At 46.1% G+C, this 26336-nt stretch overlaps 1 protein-coding gene across 4 annotated transcripts in view; it reads left to right on the forward strand.

Moving 5' to 3' along the window:
* Positions 1-26131, forward strand: part of MED12 (mediator complex subunit 12) — a 35709-nt gene extending 9578 nt beyond the window's left edge. For 2 of the 4 annotated variants that reach the window (XM_031594151.2, XM_090150400.1), the window contains 35 exons: positions 186-322; positions 993-1124; positions 1514-1640; positions 2260-2489; positions 2936-3016; positions 3259-3432; positions 3768-3912; positions 4840-4958; positions 5109-5252; positions 6019-6182; positions 6410-6541; positions 7924-8151; positions 8354-8498; positions 8769-8889; positions 9600-9701; positions 10417-10530; positions 10739-10902; positions 13755-13934; positions 14130-14201; positions 14477-14637; positions 14728-14889; positions 14974-15085; positions 15319-15408; positions 15888-15997; positions 16500-16635; positions 16926-17087; positions 17636-18013; positions 18330-18480; positions 18678-18883; positions 19337-19417; positions 19655-19872; positions 20490-20652; positions 23253-23444; positions 23610-23691; positions 25702-26131. In XM_031594151.2, the coding sequence (XP_031450011.2) occupies positions 186-322; positions 993-1124; positions 1514-1640; positions 2260-2489; positions 2936-3016; positions 3259-3432; positions 3768-3912; positions 4840-4958; positions 5109-5252; positions 6019-6182; positions 6410-6541; positions 7924-8151; positions 8354-8498; positions 8769-8889; positions 9600-9701; positions 10417-10530; positions 10739-10902; positions 13755-13934; positions 14130-14201; positions 14477-14637; positions 14728-14889; positions 14974-15085; positions 15319-15408; positions 15888-15997; positions 16500-16635; positions 16926-17087; positions 17636-18013; positions 18330-18480; positions 18678-18883; positions 19337-19417; positions 19655-19872; positions 20490-20652; positions 23253-23444; positions 23610-23691; positions 25702-25745 (5159 nt within the window). In that variant the 3' untranslated portion in view covers positions 25746-26131. The remainder of the gene's footprint in view (positions 1-185; positions 323-992; positions 1125-1513; positions 1641-2259; positions 2490-2935; positions 3017-3258; positions 3433-3767; positions 3913-4839; positions 4959-5108; positions 5253-6018; positions 6183-6409; positions 6542-7923; positions 8152-8353; positions 8499-8768; positions 8890-9599; positions 9702-10416; positions 10531-10738; positions 10903-13754; positions 13935-14129; positions 14202-14476; positions 14638-14727; positions 14890-14973; positions 15086-15318; positions 15409-15887; positions 15998-16499; positions 16636-16925; positions 17088-17635; positions 18014-18329; positions 18481-18677; positions 18884-19336; positions 19418-19654; positions 19873-20489; positions 20653-23252; positions 23445-23609; positions 23692-25701) is intronic. The other 2 variants (XM_090150399.1, XM_031594152.2) reach the window with 2 other exon arrangements.
* The last annotated feature ends 205 nt before the right edge of the window (positions 26132-26336 follow it).

The raw sequence follows: 26336 nt of genomic DNA on the forward strand, positions 1-26336 counted from the left end.
CTTTCCCCTAACATCTGCTGTTGGCCTCTGAGAGACATGATACTAAGCTAGATAGATCCTTTCTTGACTGGTACAGCTTTTTTTAGGCAATCTCCTGAGCAGCGAGCTCTCAAACTGTTCTACTGAAGAGACTCTTGTAGCAGTTGGGAAACGTGATTTTTTTTTTTTTCTCTTTTCCCTTCCAGGTTTCACTATTGGCCGTGTCTTGCACACTTTAGAAGTTCTGGACAGTCACAGCTTTGAAAGATCTGACTTCAGCAACTCTTTGGATTCCTTATATAACAGAATATTTGGGTTGGGTCCAACCAAGGACAGTCATGAGGTACCTTGGGACTTTGGTGCTGGGCCCTGTCTTGGAATTGGCTGTGTTCTTGTTATTATATTTCATAGTTACTGTCCTGCATCTGTTGAGAGCTGACTAGGTGATGGCCTATGGCCAAGAGGTGCAGTCCCTGTTGAAAACAATTTTGTGCAGCCTTAAATTGGGGAGGTCCTGAAGTGACAGTGTGGGACTGTGTGCTAGTCTAATTGTATGCTAACAAATGCGCATGAGTCTGAGACAGTCCATAAAGCTAATTGAAGAGAGTGACCTATTTATGTTGTTCACTGCATTGGTTCCTGGAAGTGAGCTGCAGGGCTGGTAGTTTGCATATTCAATATAATGCTCTTGAAAAACTGCATTTCACTGTGTGCCTAAGATTCACACTTTGTAGATATGCTGCTGAAAGAGCTGATTTTCTGAAGCAAAGCCAGTCTGCAGTATTGCTAAAGAGTGTGGCTTACCCTATGCTGCAAAGTGGAGTCAAACAGAGACAAAGCAAGAAGGCTCTACCTTGATATCTGTGCCCCTGCTAGGAAGGCAGGAATATAGCAAACTTCGAGCTATGCTCTACCAAAAGCTGGGTTCTCTGTGCCATCCTGCCTAAGGCCTTTGGGCTACCCACCTTTTCTTTCTGACTCGCGTTCTCATAGTAGTTCTTCCATCTCACCAGATCTCCCCAGATGATGATGCAGTGGTGGCCTTGCTGTGTGAATGGGCTGTCAGCTATAAACGCTCTGGACGCCACAGGGCAATGGTTGTGGCCAAACTCCTGGAGAAGCGTCAAGCAGAGATAGAGGCTGAGGTAAATCCTTATTCTTAGAAGGCTAACTGCAGTAAAGCAGAGCAGATGTTACCTCCCTTCAGTGTGTTGCAGTGATGAAAAGCAAAGGCTGATCAATCTCTTCATGCTTGCACTGTTAATTGTGGCATTTGCTCCATGTAACCCAAAGCAGGTCATAAGTTTTGTTTTCTGTGTTCCAGTTTTTTGGATGCTTCTGAAGACAGTTAGGTGCTTGTGGTGCAAAAGTAGCTGCCTGCTTGGAGACTGTAAAGTAGCTTACAGAAACTTGTGTGATAGCTTTCCCATAAGTGCAAGCTAGGAATGATTTCTTGCAGGCTTCTTTTTTTGAGTTTATGGGCATCGAGTTTCTCTTCAGGGTCAGTGATTGGTACTTCTGTCTGTTTCTACAGAGATGTGGGGACTCTGAAGTTGTGGATGAGAAAGGCTCCATCTCATCAGGTTCTCTCTCAGCAGCCAGTGCCCCTGTCTTCCAGGATGTTCTTATGCAGTTCCTTGACACTCAAGCTCCTATGCTAAGTATGTCATAAGAATTTTTAATCTCATCGTTTCTAGCTTTCCCTCTTCTGCAAATTCTGAACTAATATGCTATTTTTCTGTATGTAAGTTCTGGATGTACCCATATTATCTCTCTGGCTTCCTTGCAATCCAGAGCATGCTTTGGAGAGGAAGATAGTGCAGAAGCCCCTCTGTCGACAGAATGTTGACCAAGAATGAATGAGCATAGGCTCATTTAGGTTAATTTGGGCTGAGAACTAGATGGAAGTTTCTGACTTGTAAGTGACAAAGCTCTGAAGTAACCTCTGAGTGTAATTATTACAAACGGATTAATTAAGGGGGGCAGGATGCAATTCAGAATGATGTGGGGGACTGTGTGTTTGTATACCCAAGAATGACACTTTCAGTCTAAAGTCCTATATCTCTAAATGAAGAGGTTTTCACTTATTTATTTGCCACCTGTTGAAGGTGGGCTTTCTGGTTCTGACGTCTGCTGCAGTTTCAGAACTGTGTATCAGTCACTTAGCATGTTGAGATCTCTCGAAACACCTTCTCTGTGGACATAGGTGTGGTGGCTGCTGCTGCTCTTGGTGTTACAGAAGAACTCTGATAGCACTGTCTGTCTTTGCTCTCCTTTCAGCTGATCCCGGGAAGGAGAATGAGAAGGTGGAGTTTTTTAACCTGGTGCTTCTATTCTGTGAGCTAATCCGACACGATGTCTTCTCTCACAATATCTACATGTGCACACTCATCTCCCGGGGTGATCTTGCCATGGATTCTCACGGACCTCGTCCTCCCTCACCCTTTGATGACCCTGCTGAGGAGCACGACAGGAAGGAAACAGAAGGAAACAGTGGGATCAAGCTAGAGGTGAGAAGACAAGATCCACAGCTCTCCTGTGTGCTTCCTCTTATTCTGCTTCTCCACTCTTACCAGATTTGCAGACTCCTTGCTATTACTTTCTGGAAGATGTACCAGTGACTCATGTTTCTCATTTCCCCAAGCTATTTCCTTAGCACTTCAGTTGCAAAAGTAGAGGCTTATGTTCTAAGTGGGTGGAAAGGGCTTGCAGAATGTAACGGGGTAGATAGGGAAATCTTACTCTGAGCAGCATATCAAGTGCTATGCAAGGCCTGTCTCTGTTGTCAGGTGTTTGTAGCATATGTGATTTTGACTGAGTTTCTTTTGCCAGGCACCATCCCTGTTGGTAAACTGTTGTCACTGTCCAACATGGAAGTAGGGTTGTTGCAATAAATGAATCCTGTTTTGTTTCCTGGTATATTATTGAGATGTAAAGCTGCTCTGTCTGTTCTCAGGACACAGGTCTTTCTGAGCCCATGGACATTGACCACAATTCCAGCACAATCTTTGATGACATGGAGAAGACAGATTTTTCGGTATGTGCTTGCTTTTTCTGCCTGCTACTCAGAAGTAGATCAGTATGTTGTGCTGGCACCAGGGACAGCGTGTGCCTCACTTCAGTGTGGGTGCTCCCTCTCTACTGTAGAGACAGTATGCTGGAAGTGCCTAACTTGTAAGGTAGCTGACACTGTGAAAAGGTTTCTTGGCTTCTTTCACCTGTCTTAATTATGGCATGACCGTGTTCCCTAGCTGCTTTGTTGTTCTTCCACCTTCCTAGATGTTTTCTCCTCCAATGCATTGTGAATCTAAAGCCAGCCCTTCCCCTGAGAAACCAGATCCTGAAAAGGAAGCAAAGCCTCTGCTGAAGGACAAGTCTGCAGAAGGAATGCTAGCATCTTTGTATGACCAGCCTCGACACATCCAGTATGCAACACACTTTCCCATTCCTCAGGTATGAGACCTGCTCATAACCCTTTTCCTGCTGCTGCCTTATGCTCTGATAACCAGGCTGCTGTGTTTCCCTGCAGCACTACTGTAAGCATGAACCTAACAGAGCAGAGTTGAACCTGATATCTTTCTGTTCCATTACTGAGTGGGTGAGGAGTGCAGTCGTGCTTTTCTGCATTGCTGCAGGAGAGCGATCTACTTAAGACATCTCTTTGCTAACTCCCAGAGCAACTTCTGAGATGAAGCTTTCTCTTTGCTTTTATGAGATCCAGATGTGAAACAAGATTAAAGCATTCAGCTTGATAGTTGCTAATGCAGTTCTTTCTTTTGGTTCCCCAGGAGGAATCATGCAGTCATGAATGTAACCAACGGTTGGTAGTTCTTTTTGGGGTTGGAAAACAACGGGATGATGCTCGGCATACAATCAAGAAAATAACCAAAGACATCCTGAAAGTTTTAAACAGAAAGAGTACTGCAGAGACAGGTTAGTATTGCTCGAGCCACTCCTTCCTGAAAAATGAGTGTCTTTCCAGTTGACTGCCTCCTTTGTCTGGTGTCTCACAATGAAAGGATTTCATATGATCTGCAGTGCCTGGTTGGCTGTATCAGTCACTGACTGTCTGGGATGGTGCTCTGTTCTCAAATAATAATGAGCAGCGAATAAGATTTGTTTCCTCGTGCTTAGATGTGTTTAATTGAATTCACCTTCTTCAGTAGGTGCTTAAGACATGTCAGTTTCAAAGTGAGACTCTGGCCAAAACCATGGCATTTTCAAACTTTATTTTCTTAAGCTCTACCATTTAAATCTTTGCTGATTCTCAGAAGCAATAAGAACTTTGCCTGTGAATGTTAGGCAAATACCCCAATTAAGTTAGTGTGCTGTTATGCTAAACATGCTGTTTAGGGTGGCAGATTTGCATAGCTGTGTCATTGCCAACAGGAAACCTCTAATTTCTATTGGTTCAGAATCTGGCTTCATTTTTTTTTTTCTCTTTTTGTTAGTCTAATTCTTGAAAGACAACTTGAAATATGGTGTGATTCTTCAAAGGTGGGCATGCTCTACCAAGCTTTCGTGCTGAGCCATCTCCAGTCCAGAAAAACTGTTCTCACCAGGGAGTCAGTGTGTTTCTTCTAAATTGGAGGGGAATGTATTTTCCCCCTTCACTTGGGGTAAACTAGATGTTAATCCTGCTGTTGTTCTCAGCCTAGAAATTCCTTTTTGACAGTTTATTGTTGTGAATTAAGAATGGTCCTTATCAGCTTAGGGATGGAGGATCAGGTTCTTTGGCTGCGCTGCTTGACAACGGCTGGTCTTGCTGAAGGACTGGCATGTGCTGATGGCTGATGCCTATTCCTTTTCTGATGAGGAAGGTAGCCCAGTACTGTTTTCTGGTCCTTTCAACTTCTGTAGGTGGAGAGGAAGGCCAGAAGAGGAAAAAGAGCAAGCCAGAAGCATTCCCAACAGCTGAAGATATCTTTGCAAAGTTCCAGCACCTTTCTCACTTTGATCAGCACCAAGTCACATCTCAGGTATGAAACCTTCAAGGCTGCTGTCTTCTTTGGGGCCTGACTGTCTCCCTTTGTGTTACTGAGGACAGCTTCCTGCAGGGAAAGGGTGATGGGGCTGCTGAGAGGCTTCTTCAAGGGGAGGTAGTACAGTGTGTCACCTTACGCTTGCAGGTATCCCGCAATGTCTTGGAACAGATCACCAGCTTTGCCTTGGGCATGTCCTACCACCTGCCTCTGGTACAGCATGTGCAGTTCATCTTTGACTTGATGGAGTATTCACTCAATATCAGTGGTCTTATCGACTTTGCCATCCAGGTAAGCACAGTGCTGAAGTGTTCCCTGGGGGATCAGTTTATCAGCCTGAAAGGCAGCAGATATGTGCTGTGATAGCTGGGCTTCCGTTGGGGTTGTCTGACCTGTGTCATGGAGGTGGTCAGAACTGATGGTCATTGCAGTTCTAGTGGGCTGCAGCTGTTAGGGATAGGTTGTTTGCAGCAGGTAGTCTTACACGTCCTGTTGCAAGGGTTATTTTTCCAAAGGTTTCAGGGTTGTTCTCAAAAGATTTACATTGCATCTCTTCAGCAACACCTTGTTGTGAGTGAGGAGGGGAATGTCTCTGGCTAGTTTCCTGCCTTGCTCTCCTGGAGGGATTCTTGGCGCGTGACAGCACAGGCTTCCTTCCAGTTCCTGCTAAAATTCTGTTGCTGTTTTATAAGCCTTTGACACTCGTCTTCTGAAGCCTTGCTGTGACTGCCAATGGAATTGAGATTATAAGCCTTAAAAAGGTGGGATCTCCATCTACAGTGAGGCTTGTGCAGGACAGAAGTACCAGAAAAGCTGTCTGCTACCATCTGTGGCCATATCTCTGACACCCAGGCACTGGCCTGCTCTTGTACCACCTGAGACATTGTGCCCGAATGTTGAGCACCAACTGTTCTTGGGTCACATCTCTAGGCAGAAAGTGCATGCCAGTCACTTTTCCTGGCAGGCCCTATAGAATATGGGTGTGGTGTGCCTGCTCCATCTCTGACTGTTCCTTACCCCTGTGGCTGTTGAAGGGTTTTTCTGTCATTGGGTGCAGTTGCTGAATGAACTGAGCGTGGTGGAGGCAGAACTGCTGTTGAAATCCTCCGACCTTGTTGGCAGCTACACCACCAGCTTGTGCCTGTGCATCGTGGCTGTGCTGCGGCACTACCATTCCTGCCTTATTCTGAACCAAGACCAGATGGCTCAGGTCTTTGAAGGGTAAGGGAACCTTCCTCTCATCACATGGAAGGGATTTACGAAGGGCAGGGATGTATCTTTGTTCTAAAAGGTAGCAACTTTATGCTCGAAGGTTCAGCTCACAGAATTTGAGGGGAAAGGGATTTGTTGTCCAGTTAGCACTGCTGTTGTGAACTCGGTGTAATGAGTCTGTATTCCTTCAAATTTTCTTTTTGTGTCGCTGCAGCTTTTTTTGTGTCTCTATACAGTCTGTGTGGGGTGGTGAAACATGGCATGAACCGCTCGGATGGCTCCTCAGCAGAGCGATGTATCCTGGCGTATCTCTACGACCTGTATACCTCCTGCAGTCACCTCAAAAGTAAATTTGGGGAGCTTTTTAGGTGAGTCTGAGGCAGGTGGAGTGCTGTGGGTGCCTGCCAGCGTAGTACCTGGGTGTTAAGCTTTGTGTGAGATCTTGTTTGGTAGAACTGTCTGAGAAATGCTCTCAGTAGGGACCCGAAGTTTTGGGATGAGTGCCTATTTTGTCTTCTCTAGCAGCTCTTGCTCTCTATTAGTGTTTCAGTGCAGGTGTTTGGCAGGGATATCTAAGCTCAGGTGTTACACCTGTTGAGGGACTGTGAGAGTTGCTTGTGCCTTGGTGTGGATTCTGAGCTGATTGGGTTCCTGGCTGCTGAGTGCCTTTAAAGTCTTTTTTGACAGAACTGAAAGCAGGAGGAAGTGCATTGGAGTTCTGTGCAGGAGCCATCACACAGATGGAAATGAGAAACATGATATCAGTGTAACTGAATTCCCAAAAGCTATTCAGTAAGCCTTTAATGTAAACAGATACAGATAAAAGGGAATGTCCTCTTGCAGGCAAACAATAGATTGGAGGTTGAGACAAGGAGCAGGAAGATGTTTCATTTTTGAGGGTGATCCCTCTCTGAAGAAGCCCCACAGGACTCTGCTAGTGCTTGTGTTCTTCAGCATATCAAAGGTTGTATAAATGCTGATATCAAAGTTTTTGATGTAACCGTTATCAATCATATAAAATTCAAAGTGCCTGCAAGTCAGTAGAACCCAATGGTGATGACTGGATGATAAACTGGCAGATGAAATTTAGTGTCATTAGACGAAATAATGCACGTAGAATCATCCTCATTGCTTCCCTAACTCTCCAGAGCAATGGATATATATTACCACTCAGATAAATGAACTCGTGATTGTAGTAAATACATCAGTGCAAATGTCTTTTCAGTGTTCAGGAGCAGTCAAAAAACAAATGAAATGTTAGGTATTGTTTGAAAAGAAATGGAGAACAGAATGGAGGGTGTGGTTAGGCCACCATATATATCATGGTGCAATTGTACCTTTGGTTTTTGGGGAACCTGATTCCAAAAAACACACAGTAAGGTTAGGTATGAAGAATGGTGTGTGGATGGATGAGAGGTGGTTTGAAATGTGATTTGGCCATGCCTGTCTTGCTCTTAAACTCCTCTGGGCATCAGCTGTGTGGACACCAAAGGCTGAACTAGATGCTTCCCCAGTCTGACCTGGAATGACCCATTCTCATGCTGTGCACGCTGTGCTCTCCCAGTAACTTCCAAGTACTCTCACAATAAAGAAGCACCTCATCTGAGCGAGTCTTTGTGGTGCAAACTGATCTCCACATAGTCTTGCCCAAGGCTGTGTTTATCTTACATGGGATTTGCTTATCAGAGTTCAGTGGAAACAGGGTTGGATTTTTTTCTGTGCTCCTAATCTTCTTTCTTGTCCTGTTTAGTGACTTCTGCTCCAAGGTGAAGAACACAATCTACTGCAATGTTGAGCCATCTGATTCCAACATGCTATGGGAACCAGAGTTCATGATTGACACTATTGAAAATCCATCTGCACATAACTTCACGTACACCAACCTGGGCAAGAGCCTAAATGAAAACCCAGCAAACCGCTACAGTTTTGTCTGTAATGCACTTATGCATGTGTGTGTGGGGCACCATGATCCAGACAGGTAAGAAGCAGAGTTTTCGTGGTCATCTTGAGACAGACAAATCTTTAGGTGGGGATAAGAAAGACAGTAGCCTTTGTTTGGTTGTCTTGGGGAGAAAGGAAGAAAGAGCCAAAGCTGAGGTGCCTTAGGGAATCACTCCCCAGCTGTGTGCATGAGGAGCAGTGCTGACCTTCTGCTTTTTTGTTATTTATTTACTTAACAGGGTGAATGACATCGCCATCCTGTGTGCTGAACTGACTGGTTACTGCAAGTCTCTAAGCGCCGAGTGGCTGGGTGTGCTTAAAGCTTTGTGCTGTTCCTCCAATAATGGGACCTGTGGTTTCAATGATCTCCTCTGCAATGTTGATGCAAGTGCAAACATTTGAAAGGGGGAAAGGAAGTGAATCAGGAGTGAAGGGAGGGAGGGAGGTGGAAATAAACGAGGGATGGAAGCTTTGCTTTCTGAGGACAGGGAAAAGGCTTTGAATGCCAGAGCTACCATTTGGTGCTTTATTGCAGCCTTTGCTGATTCTGGGGTTATGGGTGCTTCCCCTGCTAGCTCCTAGTTAGACTCAGGAATTGTTGACAGAGGGAATGAGGCAGCGTCTGTTGTGATCACTGGCTGATCTCTCTTCCAGGTCAGTGACTTATCTTTCCATGACTCCTTGGCCACTTTTGTTGCCATTCTCATTGCCCGGCAGTGCTTGCTGCTGGAGGACCTCATTCGCTGTGCTGCTATCCCTTCACTCCTCAATGCTGGTAAGTGCATCCCTACAGAAAGCTGGTGTTGCTCCCAGTGCTGGCTTGTTTGGTGTTGCTCCCAAAGACTGTGCTTAGTGAACGCTTAGTGAACCCCATAGTTGTGAAACTTGCTTCCATTTGATATAGTATAGTACTTGAGAATTGAATATTTTGCTTTAGGAAGTTTTTGGCCTTTTGTTTCCCTTCAAAAACTGGTAATGCTAAGGTTTTTCAGGATCTCACTATCTGGAGTTTGTGCAAAAGCTGAACTCGGCATGGGCTGGTGTGTTCAGCCATACTGCCTGACCGGTGCACTCAGCCCTGAATTCCAGCAGAGCAGTTCCTGGTGTGCTGTGGTGAGGTTCAAGTTAGCATTTTGGCTACAGCAGCCAGCTGATCACTTGAGCCCCATAGTGCCAGAGCCACTCTGCCTCGTTCTGACACCAGCCTTCCCAGTTTGCTCTGGGAGTTGCAGCATCCAAGCTCAGAGAGGGTGAAGTAGAAAAGATGGAGCAAGCAGAATGCAGCGCGTGTCACTGGGGATAATACTGATGTATTTGCTCACTTGCATGTTAATTGCTGCACATGCTCCCTATCTGCAAATACAATAAAGCTGCTGCAGCTTCTCAACTGGCTGCTCCAGGGCAGTGCACTATGAATAGCTTTTGGATTGAGAGTCAGCTGTCCCAGCACTTACAAAATCTCAGTTGACTGTTTTCTTTACACAGCCTGCAGTGAACAGGACTCTGAACCAGGAGCACGTTTGACCTGCCGGATTTTACTCCATCTGTTTAAGACTCCACAGCTGAACCCATGCCAGCAAGATGGCAGTAAGTGAATGAAAGTAAAGTCTTTCTTTATTGTGAAAGTACTGAGGCTCTTGCACCCCAAGAAAAGAGATGCTGGACCCTATGATTAGAGATCATGACCTGCCTGCTTAGAATGAAGTAGGCAAAGCCTCATACACTGCTTTCTGTGGAGGACAAAGAACAATATCCTTCCATTTATGTCACTCCATGGTAGCCTGGCATGTTGGGGGTGGAGGCTCTGGAGGCCAGTAACCCACCAGTAGAGGTGGCTTTGCTGTCACTGAGCCGTTAGAGTAATGATCACTTCTTTCTTTTTCTCTTGTCTAGAGCTTTGTAGACCCTCTTAGCTTGATGCCAGAAGCTGTTATTTTACATCACTCCCTTTTTGTCTGATGATGGAACCAGTCCAGGAAGCTGTTTTTGGCTCCTCATCAGTATCCTTATAGCTCAGATCTCTAAATCCAACCCATATTCTAGGTTAGGGTACTGTTGGAGTTCATGTCACAGGCACTGCTCCCCATTTGGATTTCATGGTTCAGTTGTCACGGCATGATTGGCACTGTGCTGCGTGAAACTTAATTAAATTGACCCCATGTTACAGCTGAAAAAAAAGACTAGCCTCAGGATTCTCTGAGCTTGATTCTGTGGTACTGGCCGGTGCATAATACAGGCAGCTCTGGATTCTGTGCCTTTCTTTCTTCCTGAGTATTGCCCTTCCCCATTGTCCTCTTTGCAGACAAACCCACGGTGGGAATCCGTTCTTCTTGTGACCGTCACTTACTGGCAGCTTCCCAGAATCGTATTGTGGATGGAGCAGTCTTTGCAGTTCTGAAGGCTGTCTTTGTTCTGGGTGTGTACCTGAATGTTTTGGGGAGGCTGTGGAAGGCAGTTTTTTTTTACAGAGGGTAAATGTGCTGGCTGTAAAGAAGACCAGAGGAGATCTGCTCTATGCAGAGAGATCACTGGTTGCAGGAAGTTTTCAAAAGCTCAGGGTGTTTTGGGGGTCAGGCTTTGGGTTTGGCATTGATGGTTAAGTAATGCTTGCCCTTTCCTTGTAGGAGATGCAGAACTGAAAGGCTCTGGCTTTTCCCACCCTGGAGGTGTTGATGATCTGATGGATGATGAGCTGGGTACCAGGAAGGCTGGTGGTCGGGTAGTAACTGTAGAAACAGCTAGCCTGGATATTTATGCCAAGTATGTACTGAGGAGCATCTGCCAACAGGTAAGTCTGTCCCATCTCTGGGCTTGTCCTTATCCTTACTGCAGGCAGATGCATCCTATCTGGCTTTCTGCATTTTAGCTTTCACAGGTATTTCTGTGAAACATCAGTAAAGAACTAGATATGGTTCTGCCAGGTGATGGCGCTAAGGATTGCTCACCAGTACAAAAGAGAGTGGGGGGGAGGAAAAAAAAACAAAGGGAAACAGCTCTGAAGAATTAGGTGCTGCAGTATGCAGGGACTGCATATCCTTTTTTACTCTGGCAGCAGCATAAGGCTCTTGTCCAAGGAGGGGAGTGCTGGGAGCAGTTTGCTGAGATGTGTGCTGGAGGCAAAGAAGATAAGCGTAAGAAAGACAGCTTGTTCAAGTGATAAATTGTGCCTCTCAGAATGCAGCTTAAGTGTTGCTTGCAGCTAGGCTGTTAACATATCCCTGGGCTTTGCAGTGCCCTGTTCAGTTAATTAAAGAAACAAAACCAAAAATCTTTTGCTCATCCCTATTCTGACATCAGTGATTCTGTTCCTTTGAGGAAAATTGATATTTGAAGAACTGAAACTTGTCTGATGGGATACTTGGTTGCAGACTGGAAAGTCTGTTAGTTCTACCTAATGAAAATAGGTGCTGAAGGGTATCTTTGGCTATGGTTACAGATTTATTATATCAGCAGGAAAGATGCAGTGCTGCAATTTGAAATGCACATCCACTTAGTGTGGTGCTATGCTCGTGCTCTGTATGCAGTTGTTTATTAAGTGGCTCGTTATACTGTAGTGTTACCAGCTTCGAAGAAAGAATTGGGACTGCGTGTTTAAGAGCATAAATACAACATAGTTGGTGCTGCTGAAATCTGACTATAACATTAACAGAAATAGATCTTCTCTTGTTGGTTCCAGCCTATGTATGAAGGACTCACAGCAGATAGAACGTGTGTATGGGAGGGAATAGCAGTGTGCCAGTTACCTATCAATTGCTGACAGAACTGGATGTGTAAGAATAAATATTTGAGCAGACACCAGTGAGTACCACCAGACTGTGCCAGAGTTCCTGCTATGGAACTGTGAATGATAAGTGTAATGATATGTTTATCACTAGCACCTCCAGTGCTAGCAGAAATCATAGTATCAATTCTGGAATGGCTGGAATGCCTTAAGCCATAGATGGTGATGTCTCAGCTCAGAAACTGTTGCATCTCATATTCGGTCATATATTTTATTAGTCATGAGGGTGGGGTAGAGAAGTAGATTATTAAACCTTTAACTTATTTCTGTAGGTACTAGTGATTTACTGTGACCTAACTGCTGGTCTGCCCTTTAGCCTGTTCTGATTAGTAAGTAGTAATAGTGATGGAGCCTTTGAAAAGATTAATTCTTAGAACTGTGATAAGCCACACTGTTGAGAGTATGAACCAAGAGGGAGGTTGAGTCAAAGCTGCTAAGTTGATTCTGATGGTTGGGGTAGTAGAGTTGTCCATAATGCTCAAAAAAGGTGTTCACAGTGCTCTCCTGTGAAGAGAGGTGAAAGGCTCTGATGCAGTAATACAGAGCCTGTGGAGGTGACTGTCTTATAAAGAAATGTTGGAGAGAAAGAGACTCGTAGTCTGTTGAGGACAGAGGTGGTAGTTGACTTCATACTGGCTTGTGAGATTATCCCAAGAAAATGGATTAGAGATGAGCCCCACTGAATTCCTGTAGAAAGCTAGGCAAGGGGCAGAATGGGTCTTCCCAATGATGTGTGCATTATATGTACAAAGAAGAGAGGTTTCAAGAAGAATGGCATAGTGACAGTGAAGGGAAGAAATATAACAGGCATTGGAGGGGTCAACAAATCTGTATGTATTGGCAAAGCAGAAACTTTGTCTGTGATGAGGTCATTGGAGTCTTAAACTGTGCTTTCACAAGGTTTTCGAGTCAGAGATTTTCCCAGTCTTCATGCTTTACTTAGTGCTTAGTGCTTCTCCTTTCCTCTTTACTTCTCATTGGAAGAATTCTGTGATTTAGCTTACTGTGCTGCTACAGAAGTGTTCTGTGTAGTAGTTCTCTCATTAATGAGACTAATTGATTTTCAATATGAAAAAAATCATATAGCAATGAACACTTCAGGCTGTGAATTATGTAAAGAAGTATCTTCCTCATTTGTTTTGGAAACTGCTACCTGATAATGCATTTAGAGGCAACCAGCTGAAATTGGGAGGCTGACAATAATAGTTTTCTGTCCACCTCCTCATAATTTGTGACTTTATAAACACCTTGCATTCAGTTAGTTATTTCCCAGGCAGCAAGAAGCAAGGTGAATGTCCTTCACTAATGACAGCAATGTGTTTTCCATTACCATTTGAGAGTTAAGAGGCTTGCTTTTCCCTAAGACACCTTCTGGTTTCACCCTAGCTGCAGCACTGCTGCTGAATTACTTCATTTAGTACAGTTCCAGGATTTGGCTATGCAAGAAATGCATAGCCAAATAAATTTAAGTGATCAAATAAATGATGAAATAAATTTAAGTGATTTCTTCTGACCTTTGAGACCAAGTGGCAGTGTTGATGCAGTCTGGGCATGGCAGTGAGTGTGCAGTGTCAAATCACGCTCATGCTTTATCAAAAGAAACAGCAGCTACTGTGTTCCTCCACTGCTGACTTGTCAGAGTTGATGTTTCTTTGTTATGATTGCTGTGCCATGTCTGATGCGTGCTGAGTCAGGATAGTACAGTTCATGAAGAGAGATAATTACCAGACATTATTGCGTACTGATAAGGGTCTTTTGAATTTGATGTTTTCCCTGCATCTATCTGATATTGAAAGCAGAAGCGCCAGTTTGATGTGAGAAGTGAGTTTGGCTCTTCTAATGCTGCCTTCATCCTGCAGGAGTGGGTAGGTGAGCGATGTCTGAAGTCTCTCTGTGAAGACAGTAATGACTTGCAGGATCCTGTCTTGAGCAGCACACAGGCCCAGAGGCTGATGCAGCTCATCTGTTACCCACACCGACTGCTGGACAATGAGGAAGGAGAAAATCCTCAGCGGCAGAGGATTAAGCGCATCCTACAGGTATGGCCACCTGGCAGAGTCCAGGATGTCCTTGTAATTGCCTAATCTAGCATTGGAGTAGTGAAGTCCACCACTCTGAGGGGTGCAGCCCTCTCTGAGGAGTTCTGACAGTTTTTACCAGGGAGCTGAGGGCATGGGTTGGGGATGTAGCTTGAACTGTGGTAAATACTCACGTGAAGCATGTGTATGTTGCAGAATCTGGATCAGTGGACCATGAGGCAGTCCTCGCTGGAGCTGCAGCTCATGATTAAGCAGACTGCAAATAATGTGAGTTTTTGCACAGTGGGATTGTGTAGGGCTGTGTGTGTTGCCAGTGTTGAAGTAGTTGCTTGTGAGGTGGTGGGTTAGTGACTCGATAGAAGCAAGAATAGGAAGAAAATGAAGAGTGAGTCTGGCTTCCTGCTTACATGAGTCTGGCTTGTGAAAGCCAAACCTGAGAAGGATGTGAGCAGTCTGAGACCCAGAGGAAAGCATTCATGGGCAAGCTGGATTTGTACCGGTGACTTAGCAGGACTTAGCTCTCTTTTCTTCCCTATCTCCAGGAAATGAACTCCTTGTTAGAAAATATAGCCAAGGCCACTATTGAGGTATTCCAGCAGTCAGCAGAGACCAGCTCTGCTAGTTCTGCTGGCAATGGAGTCAACAATATCAGTAGCTCAGCAAGTGCTACCCCAGCCAGCAACAAATCCAAACCCATCCTCAGGTAGGTGTAGTCCCATTGTGAAACTGCCTTGTAGACAGTTTTGAATAGAGGTTGAATCTCAAACTGGTTTTCTCGTTTTTGTTATCACAGTTCTCTGGAGAGATCAGGAGTGTGGCTGGTGGCCCCTCTGATTGCCAAGCTCCCAACATCAGTGCAGGGCCATGTGCTGAAAGCTGCTGGAGAAGAACTGGAGAAAGGACAACATTTGGGGTCGTCATCCCGCAAAGAGCGGGACCGCCAGAAGCAGAAGAGGTGAGTCCTGGGGCAAGGGCAGCAGTGCTTGCTGTGCTGATCCCACAGCCTGGCAGCATAGCTACATTGCTGTTCTCTCTGCAGCATGTCCCTGCTGAGCCAGCAGCCATTTCTGTCGCTGGTGCTGACTTGCTTGAAGGGGCAGGATGAACAGCGGGAGGGTCTCCTCACCTCTCTGTACAGTCAGGTGCAGCAGGTAAGTGTCTTACTTCTCCTCTCACTTTCCTTTCCTCCTTATCTGACAGGCTGCTGTCCTTGGGACCATTGTCTGTCTTTCTTTGTGCCCCAAAAGGCAAAGCTCTTACCCTGGTTGGTAGAGGGTGCTTGAGCTGACCATCTTCTCTGAGTCACTGGTCATCAGAAAGCACAAACTGCCTTCTATAAACATACACAGCTCATGAGGTCTATCCTCTCTTCTAAATCTCCTAGATTGTTACGAATTGGCGAGAAGATCAGTACCAAGATGACTGCAAAGCCAAGCAGCTGATGCATGAGGCCCTGAAGTTACGACTGAATTTGGTGAGAAGTGGTGGAGAAGTTGCATATGGAGTAAAGAATTTTGTCCTTTTTCTTTTTCTTTTTTTTTTTTTTTTTTTGAGCACACAAACACTGGAGGGGCTATAATAGTCTTGAAGCAGGAAAAAAAATCACCCTACTGACACAGGGTCTTGAGCCTGGAGTGGTATAGGAGTTGTGGAAAAACTTCCTTGTTCCATTGGGTCACAGTGAAATCCACAACCTTGGTCTCCATTTCAGAGATGATCCATGCAGACTACTCACAGTATTGCTTTCTCGCTGTAATGCTTTGGTGCTCCTCCACAGCATGACAACTTGTGTCTGAGGTTTGTCCTGCTGATTGCAGTCTCCTTGAGCTCTCAGAAGGAGTCCTGTAGCACCTGAGTTGCTCTGATTTAGGCTTCTTTCTCATTATTTTAGTCTTAGTGCTTCTTCTTGGTATGTGTTTTTTTTTTTTTTAATAAACTACTCTTCTCTACCAGGTGGGAGGGATGTTTGACACAGTTCAACGCAGTACACAGCAGACAACTGAATGGGCTGTGCTTCTCCTGGACATCATCAGCAGTGGCACCGTGGACATGCAGTCAAACAAGTAACTTTCTGGCTGACTTCTGCTCCATGTGGTTCCTAAGGGGAGGCAGTAATTAGCATGACCCCTTTTCTTGTGTAAGCAAGCTGTCTCTGTAGGCACTGTTGGGAAGCACTGTGACTGCTGAAAGAGACTTTGGAGTAATAACAGGCTGTGACTTAGGTCCAGGAGTCCAGCTATACTCTTGTGACATATTCAGAGCAAACTCTGCTTTCCAGATGCAGAGAGATAAGCAGGGGAGAGCTGAGTCTGGACTTGCTCTTTGGATAAGCTGACTGGGTGGACAGGAGGCCAGTCTTAATCTGCAGTATCTCCCTTGACTGAAGTATGAACACCCTGTGATGTGTAACCAAAGGGAGGATTAGCGTGGGAGACTAAATCTGAAGAGCACTCAGTACTTCTGGCTTTATGCAGTGCTCTTAGCAGCCTAATAGTGTCTGGTGTTACTGTGATGGCAGTGACTTTGATTCTTCTGTGACTTTGACCTTTCTGCTCTCACCAACAGTGAGCTCTTCACCACTGTGTTGGACATGCTGAGTGTTCTCATCAATGGCACCCTGGCTGCTGATATGTCCAGCATTTCTCAGGGCAGCATGGAGGAGAACAAGCGGGCATACATGAATCTTGTCAAGAAACTCAGGGTGAGGGGCACCACATCCTGTACAGGGAGCTGCATGCTGTGCTGCAGGCATCCCACTCTGCAGATATCTGTCTCTCAAATAGTACTGGTCCTCTTGCTGTTTAGAAAAGCAGTGGGGGTTGCCCCAGTGGCTCTGTGGGTGTCGGGCTGAAGTGTGGAAAGATGACAGGTAATGCAGAGGTGGAGGCTGACACCAACAGAAGCACGGGTGGGATTTGGATGTTGTTTTGGGGTTTTTTTTTATTATTTTTCTGAGGAATTGTTGAAGACTTTCCTACTCCATTTGTGCAGAAGGAGCTGGGGGACCGGCAGTCTGACAGCCTGGAGAAGGTGCGACAGCTGCTGCCGCTGCCCAAGCAGACCCGGGATGTCATCACCTGCGAACCTCAGGGATCCCTCATTGACACCAAAGGCAATAAAATAGCTGGTTTTGACTCCATCTTCAAGAAGGAGGTACGTGGAGATTTGCTGCCTGCATCATGGCTTCTTAGGGCAGGTGCTGCCTTATCCTCTGATGCCTTGAGTCTTCACTGCTTGGGAGGCATCAGTATGCAGCTCGTTGTTACCTGCCAAGCCTGAAATGGCTGGCTGCATGCAGGCAAGCTGCCGCAAAACTATGTCTGAAAAGGGCAAAGCTGGGTGTTAATGCTCAGCAATGCAGGCTACTATGGTCTGAGAAGTTATTTAAACTTTTCTTTTGCAATCATGGCTGTATGAAGAAAAAAAGCCATAATCCCTGACACGCGACTTAATGGGCAGTGCCAGTGTGCAGCAGGAGATTGACAGAGGTGGGATGAAGGAGAATGCCAGTTGTTGATAAAGAGCTTTAGAAATAATATTGCCACATGGAAGAGCAGCTCTGGCTGTCTTGGTGGTTGTTTTGTTGGTTTTTGGTTCTTTTTTTTCCTGGGATATGTGGAGTAGAGTCTGATGGAAGTGTCGTTTCCTGTAGTAGGAGAAAGATCAGGGTCTTGGAGGTTCTTATTTCTTTTGTTTTAAAGGGTTTGCAAGTCTCTACGAAGCAGAAGATTTCCCCTTGGGATCTGTTTGAGGGCTTAAAGCACTCAGCCCCCCTCTCCTGGGGATGGTTTGGGACAGTCCGGGTGGACCGCAGGGTATCTAGATTTGAGGAGCAGCAGAGGCTTCTTCTGTACCACACACACTTAAAACCCAAGCCCCGCAGTTACTACCTGGAGCCATTGCCTCTGCCCCCTGAAGAGGAGGAGCCTCCTACACCTGTGGCTTTAGAGCCAGAGAAGAAGGCTGTGGAACCAAGCAAGGCTGATAAAACAAGCTCCAATCCTGCCACTTCTACTGAGGAACGCAAGAAGAAACAGAGCAAAACCAAGAAACGCAACCAGTCTGCCAGCAAAAGTGAGGTAACTGATTGTCCAACACACATGGATTTCCTGTGTCTAACCCTGATATTTTTGCCCTGAGCACTCCTTTCTGAGAGAGCTGGAGAGTAGTAGTGGTGAAGATGAAACGTGATTTCTCTCTGGGAGTTCTGGAGCTTTATACTGTTTCTGCTAGCCTGGGATAGTGCAAACATTTTCTTAATTTTTGATGGGTGGGAAGGAGGCTTCCAGCTCAGGTAACAATCCAGGCTTCCTCTTGTGAAATGTTCCTACTCTTGATCCATTCATGAGTTCTCAGTGCACGATGATGTTTCTTACTGCTTTCTTTTCCTTGCAGGATTTTGTGTTGGGTCCCAGCCGAGGGGTTTCATATGGAGTTGGCATGCCTACGGATCTCTTGCATCACCAAGCAGGAAGCACTATGTCTAGGCTGGCATATGGACAGTCACCAGTGGGTCTCTATGCCCAGAATCAGCCTCTTCCAGCAGGTAGGTGTGCAGGGAAGGGGTGTGTGTTGCACCTCTGCAGGAATCTCTTGCAAGAACCCCTTTGTCTGAGATGGTCCTACACACCTTTGCCCCTCCTGCCTGCTCTGTTTCCAGATGTATTGATGAGCAGTCGTTCTGAAGCTCCGAGGCTCATCAGCAGCACATGACTATTCAGTCTGTTCCTATTCCTCTTACAGGTGGCCCTCGCCTGGATACGTCCTACAGACCTGTGCGCATGCCGTTGGGGAAACTTGTTCAGAGTCGCCCTCCCTACAGTGGGGTTCTGCCTTCAGGGATGGGGAGTATGATGGGCATTGACCCCTCCTACAAGCCAGCAGTGTACAGACAACAGCCTCCAGTGTCCCAGGGACAGATATTGAGGCAGCAACTTCAAGCAAAGTTGGTACGTCAGAGCTGTGCTCTTGGCAGGCCCCACAGCACAGCAAGCCCTAGCTGTTTGCTAAAGTGTCCACTTTAGCCAGACTCTCCAATCCTGTCTCCCTTTTTGCCCTGGAGAAGGGTCCCTCATATCTGTTCCTCTGGGCAACTCTGTGTTTGCCACTGGTTTTGTTGGATCTGTGTCACCAACAGTCTGTGAGTGAGGTACACTGGGAACATCTGCAGCTGTTGGGCAGTGAGAGGAGCATATCCTGGTGATGGAGTGGCAGGATGATAGTGGCTTATTTACACCAAGTTGAAGTGAAGCAAGAGTTATTGACATTTGTGTGCCATGGAGCAACCTCATGGGTTAATCAGTGGAGCTACTTGTCTGATTTAGTGGGAGCTTCTGAGAAGGGAGAAGTAGTGTCCCTGGCCTTTGGAGATGTTGAAAAAGTGTTCTTCTGTTGCCTTCCAGCAGGGCCAAGGCATAATGGGACAGCAGCCAGTACGCCAGATGGCTCCAACCCCATCCTATGGGGCACTACAGCCCTCCCAGGTGAGTTTCAGTGGTCACAGGTCTGGAATCTGGCTTCAACACAGGGCAGTGTCTTCATTCTTGCTGTTAAATCTTGAAATTTCTTAATGCTTTTCACTCGTTTTCTAGCCAGCAGAATCTGAATTCTAGAGATGAACAGTCTTTGTGATAGCATTTACAGGAGGATGATCTCCATTGCTCCAAATTACTGTACCCTACTCCGTGACTAACAAAGGGTTTGTTTTTGTTTTACTCCAGGGTTACACACCTTATGTCTCCCACATAGGGCTTCAGCAACACCCTTCCCAGTCGGGCACAATGGTGCCTCCTACATATTCTGGCCAGCCCTATCAGAATTCCCACCCCAGCTCTAATCCTGCCCTGGTGGATCCTGTCAGACAGATGCAGCAGAGACCAAGTGGCTACGTGCACCAGCAGGCCCCAGGCTATGGGCACACCTTGGGCAACACACAGAGGTACTTCCCACACTACTGGATGTTAATAAGCTGTATTTCATCAAGGGTTTCCCTGCTCTGTTCAGACAGCCCTAGCAGCAATCTGTGAAAAGCCTGTTCTCCATGCTGTGTTACACAGCATCTGAGTCCTTTACACCCTCAGGGAGCATGTTTATTCAGCTTCCAGTCCTGAGAAGAAACAGAGCCAGGATGAAATTTGGAGATGCTAGCTGCCAGCAGGAGACGATGTTACTAGCCAGAGAAAGATGAATTTGGGAAGTATGAAACAAATGACCTGAGAAAGTCATAGTTGTGAATTTAAATCTAGCCAGTAGATTAACATCTGAAAGTGCAATCTGGTGCTTCTGTTGCTCATGGGCAGACATAAATCCATCAGGGAGAATCTGCAGACCAGTGGACTGACTCCATTACTTAAGTTTTCTGGAAAAGCAGATTGTTTGAAGCCCTTGAAGGTGCCTGGTGTCCCTCACATTTCTGCAGAGAAGCAGCACGGGTTGCGGGCAGCAATTTAAGCTATGTGTCTCACTGATGGCAGCAGATGGGTTTGGAATAGAGAAGCTAGCAATTTGTGATTTTTTTTTTTTTTTCCTCCATGGGCTCATCCTTTTCCCTTGCAGATTTCCTCACCAGTCAATACAGCAGGCTCCCATGATGACTGGGATGAACCATTTGGGTCCCCAAGGAGTCCCCTCAGGAATTCGACCCAGCCAGATACTGCCTGACCAGCAGCAGCAGCAGTACCTGCGGCAGCAGCAGCAACAGCAGCAGCAGATGCTGAGGGTGAGTGGTTGCTGACAGGAGAAAGGCTGCTGGAGTGGCTTACCAAACACTGCTTACCTGTCAACAGTGCTGTGCTCTGCCCCTCCGTGCCCAGAAGGATGTCAGCTCAGTTGGGGACTGTCTGTAATAATTTGCTAGGCCATTCTTTCTTCCTTAGAGGTGGCCACTCCTGATAGAGAGACCTGCTGTGCTGTCTTTTGCTGGTCACCCAGCATGAGCTTAAAGGAAAGTTAAGAGCAGGAAAGATCTGTTTAATCTTCTGTGGCCTGCATCCTACTTCTTCCTGCTCTAGCTGAGCCCCTAAGATCATGCAGAAAGCTTGCTTTCATAGAAGTTAAGTTCTGCAGGAGCTAGACACAAAATGAAAATCCCCATGTCCACACCAGGGTAGGTAGAATTGTTTTCTATAAGATCATTTTCAGGGGCATGTTTACATTTTCACAAGATCAAAGTTTGAATCACGATTTCCAGGGGCAGGAAGTCTGGTATGAATCATGAATCAATCCGTGCACTCCACATCTCACAGTAGATAATAAAAAAAACTGATTCAGTGAGCTCTTAGGTCTAGGACTAGGTTTGGATAAGTTCACATGCATGTGCCAACAGATGGAAGTATTTCATAGATTTGCATTATGGCCTTATGAATAACAAATACCCATATGGTATACACTTTAGAGTTACAGAAATGCATGGAATTGAAAGAGAAACACAAAAATAGGAAATTGGAGGGTACTTGGTGGATTACGTACCTTACAACAAGGCCTAGCAAGCCTGTAGAACATGGCAACCTTTAAATGGCACAGAGCAATGACACTTACTTTTCAGAGTACTTACAGAGTCAGTGTCTCTGTCAGCAGTATCTGAGAATTGCTGCCTTGCACTGGACAGGAGATTCCTGTAGTGTGGTCAGCAGCTTTGAGTTCTTTTGATGAGTAGCACCTCCTGACTATTCAGTGGGTTTCTTTTGGCATTCCTCGTTATATTTAGAAAAAGAACATGCCTCAGACAAGCTGCTAGCACTTCTCCTAGCTCAGTAACTTTATGTATACCTTCAGTTTTTAGCTGACATCGCTTGGTTGCTCAAAAAAAATGTGAAGTGTCCAAGATGTCTGCAGTTACAGTGACTCTTCCCGCGTTATCAGGGGCATACCAGATGCACAACAGACTCCTGGTGCTTTAGTTGACTGTCATTGTGCAGCATCTTGTAGAAAAGGTGTATGGCTTTTTGGTCCGCTTCCCATGGGTGGTAGTCAGCTGGAGGTAGGACACTAAATCAGGAGGGATCTCCTGGCTCGTTTTGTCACTTATCTGCTTTCTTGTTATCTGCTTATCCAGGTCAGAGCATGCATTTCATGAACCTAAGTGACCAAACTGGTTTAAGATGGAAGCTGGGAGGCTGGTCTAGAAATACACTCCCTTTGATGGGTAGAATCCTTGATCCAAGCTTCAGTGTGTTTCTGGTATCCAGTTATTACTGTCTGCCATGTCCTGTTGTTTATGGCTCCTCTTTCTTTCTGCTGCTTGCCCAGTGTATTCCTAGGGAGCACTTGCATCTTTCACAGGTCAGGTTTTTCTAACATCTCTCTTAAGATATTGTCCTTTCTCCTGATCGTGTTTCTGTCTGTTTTCTGAGTCTGTTTGAGGTTTGAACTGTTTGTGCCAGAATTGTACCTACCATCACCATATTTTTTTATGACAGCTGTAGTAGTTTTCTATTTTTGCTAAAGCTCTTCTGTTCATCTAGAGAGTTTAAAACTACCTCAACAGGTGGGAGAAATATCTGAAGATTAAGAAGCTGTTTGGGGAGAAATGAAGATCTTTGAGATGTGTGAATATTTCTGCCTTTGTGTATTCTTCTGGTAACCAGTTCTGCCAGCATTTAGGTTGGAGCACTGCACTCAGTTTTATCTACATCCTTTTACCGAAGCACAGCACCATTATGAGTGGCAGAGAAGGGCAGTGAGGTGGGTCAGAGAGCTGGGGAATGTGTGAGAGGAGACAAGGCTGAAATAGCTGAGTTTTCAGTTAGAGAAGGGAAAACGAGCAGAATTTCTCAACTTCTGACTTTTTGAAAACAAACACACAAAAACAACCTTTAGCTACCTTGGCTGTAGGACAAGAGATGACCTTAAACCACGACCTGAAAACAGGTTGCGTACAGAGGCTGTAGGATCTCTGTTGATGTGTTTGGAAATATTTTTAGAACAGGTCAGGCAAAGACTCAGTGAAGCAGGTATTGCTGATCTTACCAGGAGGCAGGAGCTGAACTAGCCAACCTCAGGAGACTGCTCTTAGTGGATTTCTATTTTTGTATTTGTGTTTGCTCCTAGTTATTCCCCAGCTGACCAGTAGACTTGTAGTTCTCTTCCTGCCTTCTGCAGAACCCTCATCTTGCAGAAGAGTTTTGTTACCTCTCCTTTGTTTCATGCAGTTTCTCGGCCTGGGGTGGGAAGGTCCTGGTGAAATTTGTGTAATTTAGGTACTTGTAAGAAAAGCAGTATAAGAGTACAACATAAGAGTATGTTACTGTGATGGAGTGTTCTTCCCCCTTTTCAGCCCTTGTGCAGTGCTCTGATAACCCTTCTTTTCTGTCTACACAGCAGCAACAGCAGCAGCAGCAGCAACAGCAGCAGCAGCAGCAGCAACAACAGCAACAGCAGCAGCAACAGCAACCACCACCACCACAGCCACAGCCCCAGCAGCAGCCCCAGGTCTCCACAGTGCCTCAGCCACAGGCGCAGGGCCAGCCCCCAGGGCTGGGGATGCAGGCTCTTCCCCCCCAGCAGCCCATTGTGAGTGTTCTCTTGGAGACAGAGGAACGTGATAGTCCAGCACGAACCCAACTGCACTCCACCTGCATCCTCCCCCTTCTCCTCCCCTGCTTTTCCCAGGGCTTGTGTGAGTGCTGAGGCTGCCAGCCAGGTGTTGTGGCTGTAACTCGCTTTCTGTCTTTGCAGTTCCAGCGCCAGGGCCTTCAGCAGACGCAGCAGCAGCAGCAAACAGCTGCTCTGGTTCGACAGCTTCAACAGCAGCTTTCCAGTAAGCCTTGGTGTTCTTGATCTTTTCTGCAGTCTGTCTCTTTCCTTGTCATTCTCCATTGCAGCTACTCTGGTGCAGGAAAGCAAGGCCAAACCACGCTGTCTGAGGCCTTAAGCAATACTGGCAGGACAGTGGCATCAGGATGTGGAGCCCCTGGCCCTAGGGGGCACAGCAGCAAGGCAGGCAGTGCTGCCAGCACAGGAATGACTTTCCAGACGTGCTGTGTGCAGAGTGGTGAGAGAGCTGAGCCTTTGTAGAGGCTGTCGTGCAACGTTAAAGCATTCAGAGGTGCTTCCTCTGCTGTGAATAACGTCTGAGAAGGTCAGGGAGGCTGTAGTCCTGGGGTGTTCATTTGTGAGTGATCCGGAGATGCTGCGGTCAGGTCAGGCTTCTTGGAGGCAGGGAATGCAGTCTGAAGCACCACTTTGTGCTCTTTGCGTCCTCTGGGCTTCTGTGGGTGCTGTCACAGGCAGAGTAATGGTATGGGTAGTGTTTGTGGTCTGCCACTGTATAAGTGCTTTTATAATCAGTATTGAAGTGCTGGCTTGGGGGATAGAAGCAAAACCCAGTGGCTGTACTGCTCCCTCTGCACCACCTGCTGCTTTACTGTAACCTTCCTGGCTTTTGTGCCATAAAAAATGGCAGCAATGCTATGAAAATGCCCACGGATAAACTGCACTGCTTTTGTGCAAGTTTTACTGTGTGAGCTGGAACCATGTGGTGGGGGCTGGGAAAGGGCTTGGAGCTGACAGCACTCCTTTTTTCTTGCTGGGCCACCATTTCTATGGCAGCCAAGGCTGTGAATGCTTATAGCTCAATGTCAACTGGAAATACATTTGGCAGATTTTGATCTATCTGCGTGGTTAATTCAGTTGCTTAAATTGGTTATGTCTCAGAGCAGGCTTGTGTTTGAGAAGTGGTTGTTACAATCGGGGAGGAAGTGTTTCTTTCCCATAGGGTTCACACATGACAAATGTCTGCAACAGATAATGGCCAAGTGTTGGTACTTACACTTAACTCCCTGACAGAAAGTTCTCAGTCCTTGTGACAAAAAAGAGAAAACAGAAGTTTTAATGTGCTAAGTTTGCTACTAGCCTGATTCACAAACCACGAGTCTGTGCAAGGATCCCAGCCAGGACACTCAAGTCTAAGAAGATCTCATTTAAGCATCTGAATGTAACGGAATAGCCCATATTTCTGCATCCTGTCTGCATAGAGAGCAGAGCAGGGTTTTATATGGAACGGATGCGTGGGTCCAATGCAGCCATGTGTCAGCATGCAGCTTCCATGCTACCTCAGTGGGTTTGCATTGATTCCACCAAGAGCCATCTGGAGCTCTTATTTGTAGTGTCTGGGGTGTAGTGGAAAGCAGGACATCACCAAGAACATCTCGTAAGAGAGCAACAAGAGCACAGGGCTCAGAGTTTGCTGGGTTAGAAGGCTCTGTCTGTGATCCTGTCTTTGCTTTTGTCCAGCAGGGTTGGGAGGAGAGTGAGTTGGTCTGGTTGCACTGATCTTTACTCAGTCTGCAGTGTCAGACATGCTGATTGGGATTGAAAAAAAACTTCACAGGATTTTATTAATCACACAACACTCAGCTACTCTGTTTTGTGATATACACTGCTCACATCAGCTTTGGAAGTTGATGAGGTTCTTAGGATAACCTTGCTGTGTTTCCTGCCCCTTTTGTGCCACCTGTTAGTCCTGTGGGCACGTCTTTCATTTGCACCTGGACACTGTTATGGGGTCAGAATGTAAAACCTTCACCTCGTCTGTTTTCTTGGTGTATCCCAGGCAACACAAGCTGTCTGAACAGTTTGTTTGGCTGCAGGTGCTCTGCAGGTCTCTCTTCCTCAAAGAAAATGGGGTCCTGACTGCGCTCAGAGCTAAAGCCTCAGGCACACGAGCAGCACAGGGATGTCCTGTGTTTGAGCCACACTGCTGGCGTGGGGAGGGAAATCCTCTTGCTGGAACAAAACCTTGTGACTGTGTAACTCTTGCTCTCCACAGATACACAACCACAGCAGAACAACAACCCCTTTGGGCGCTACTGACCTGCAGTGCTTCAGCCTGGACCAGGATGCAGACATCACCGTGGGCTGGATGCAGCTCTTCAGCCAGACCTGGGATCTGGGGCCTCTGCCAGCCCTGCTCTCATGCTGTGCCCTGTGCTGTGCTGCCCATCTCGCAGGGAGATGCCAGGAGGATGGTTTTATTGTACAGAGGAAATGTTTTTACTATCCGATTTCTACAAACGTTTCTGGAGATCCCTTGTGGCTGATAGTCTCCCTTCCCACTTTGGTTTCAGTTTTTACTCAGTTTTTAGTATTTTTGTTAAAATAATGATTAAGACATTGTAAAATTTTGTACTTTATTTATACCAGATGAACCCTGTACTACAGACATTCTCGGATGAATACAGAGAGCTTACTTTGCAAAAGGAGTGTGTATTCAGAGCCTGCTTTTCCTCCCAGCTTCCCAGCGCATCCCAGCACCATCTCTGCACATGTTTTTTTATCTCCTCCTCAGTAGAACTGATGTCTGCATTTTCTGCTTTTGTGAATGGGTGTGTTGCTGAAGCAGAGCAATTTGGGCTTTGAAAGCAAGCCTTTCTTCCCTATTTGTTTCATAAGCTGAAGTTCCCA

Source organism: Phasianus colchicus, chromosome 14, assembly GCF_987193195.1.
Source record: "Phasianus colchicus chromosome 14, bPhaCol1.hap1.1, whole genome shotgun sequence".
Taxonomy (NCBI): Eukaryota; Metazoa; Chordata; class Aves; order Galliformes; family Phasianidae; genus Phasianus; species Phasianus colchicus.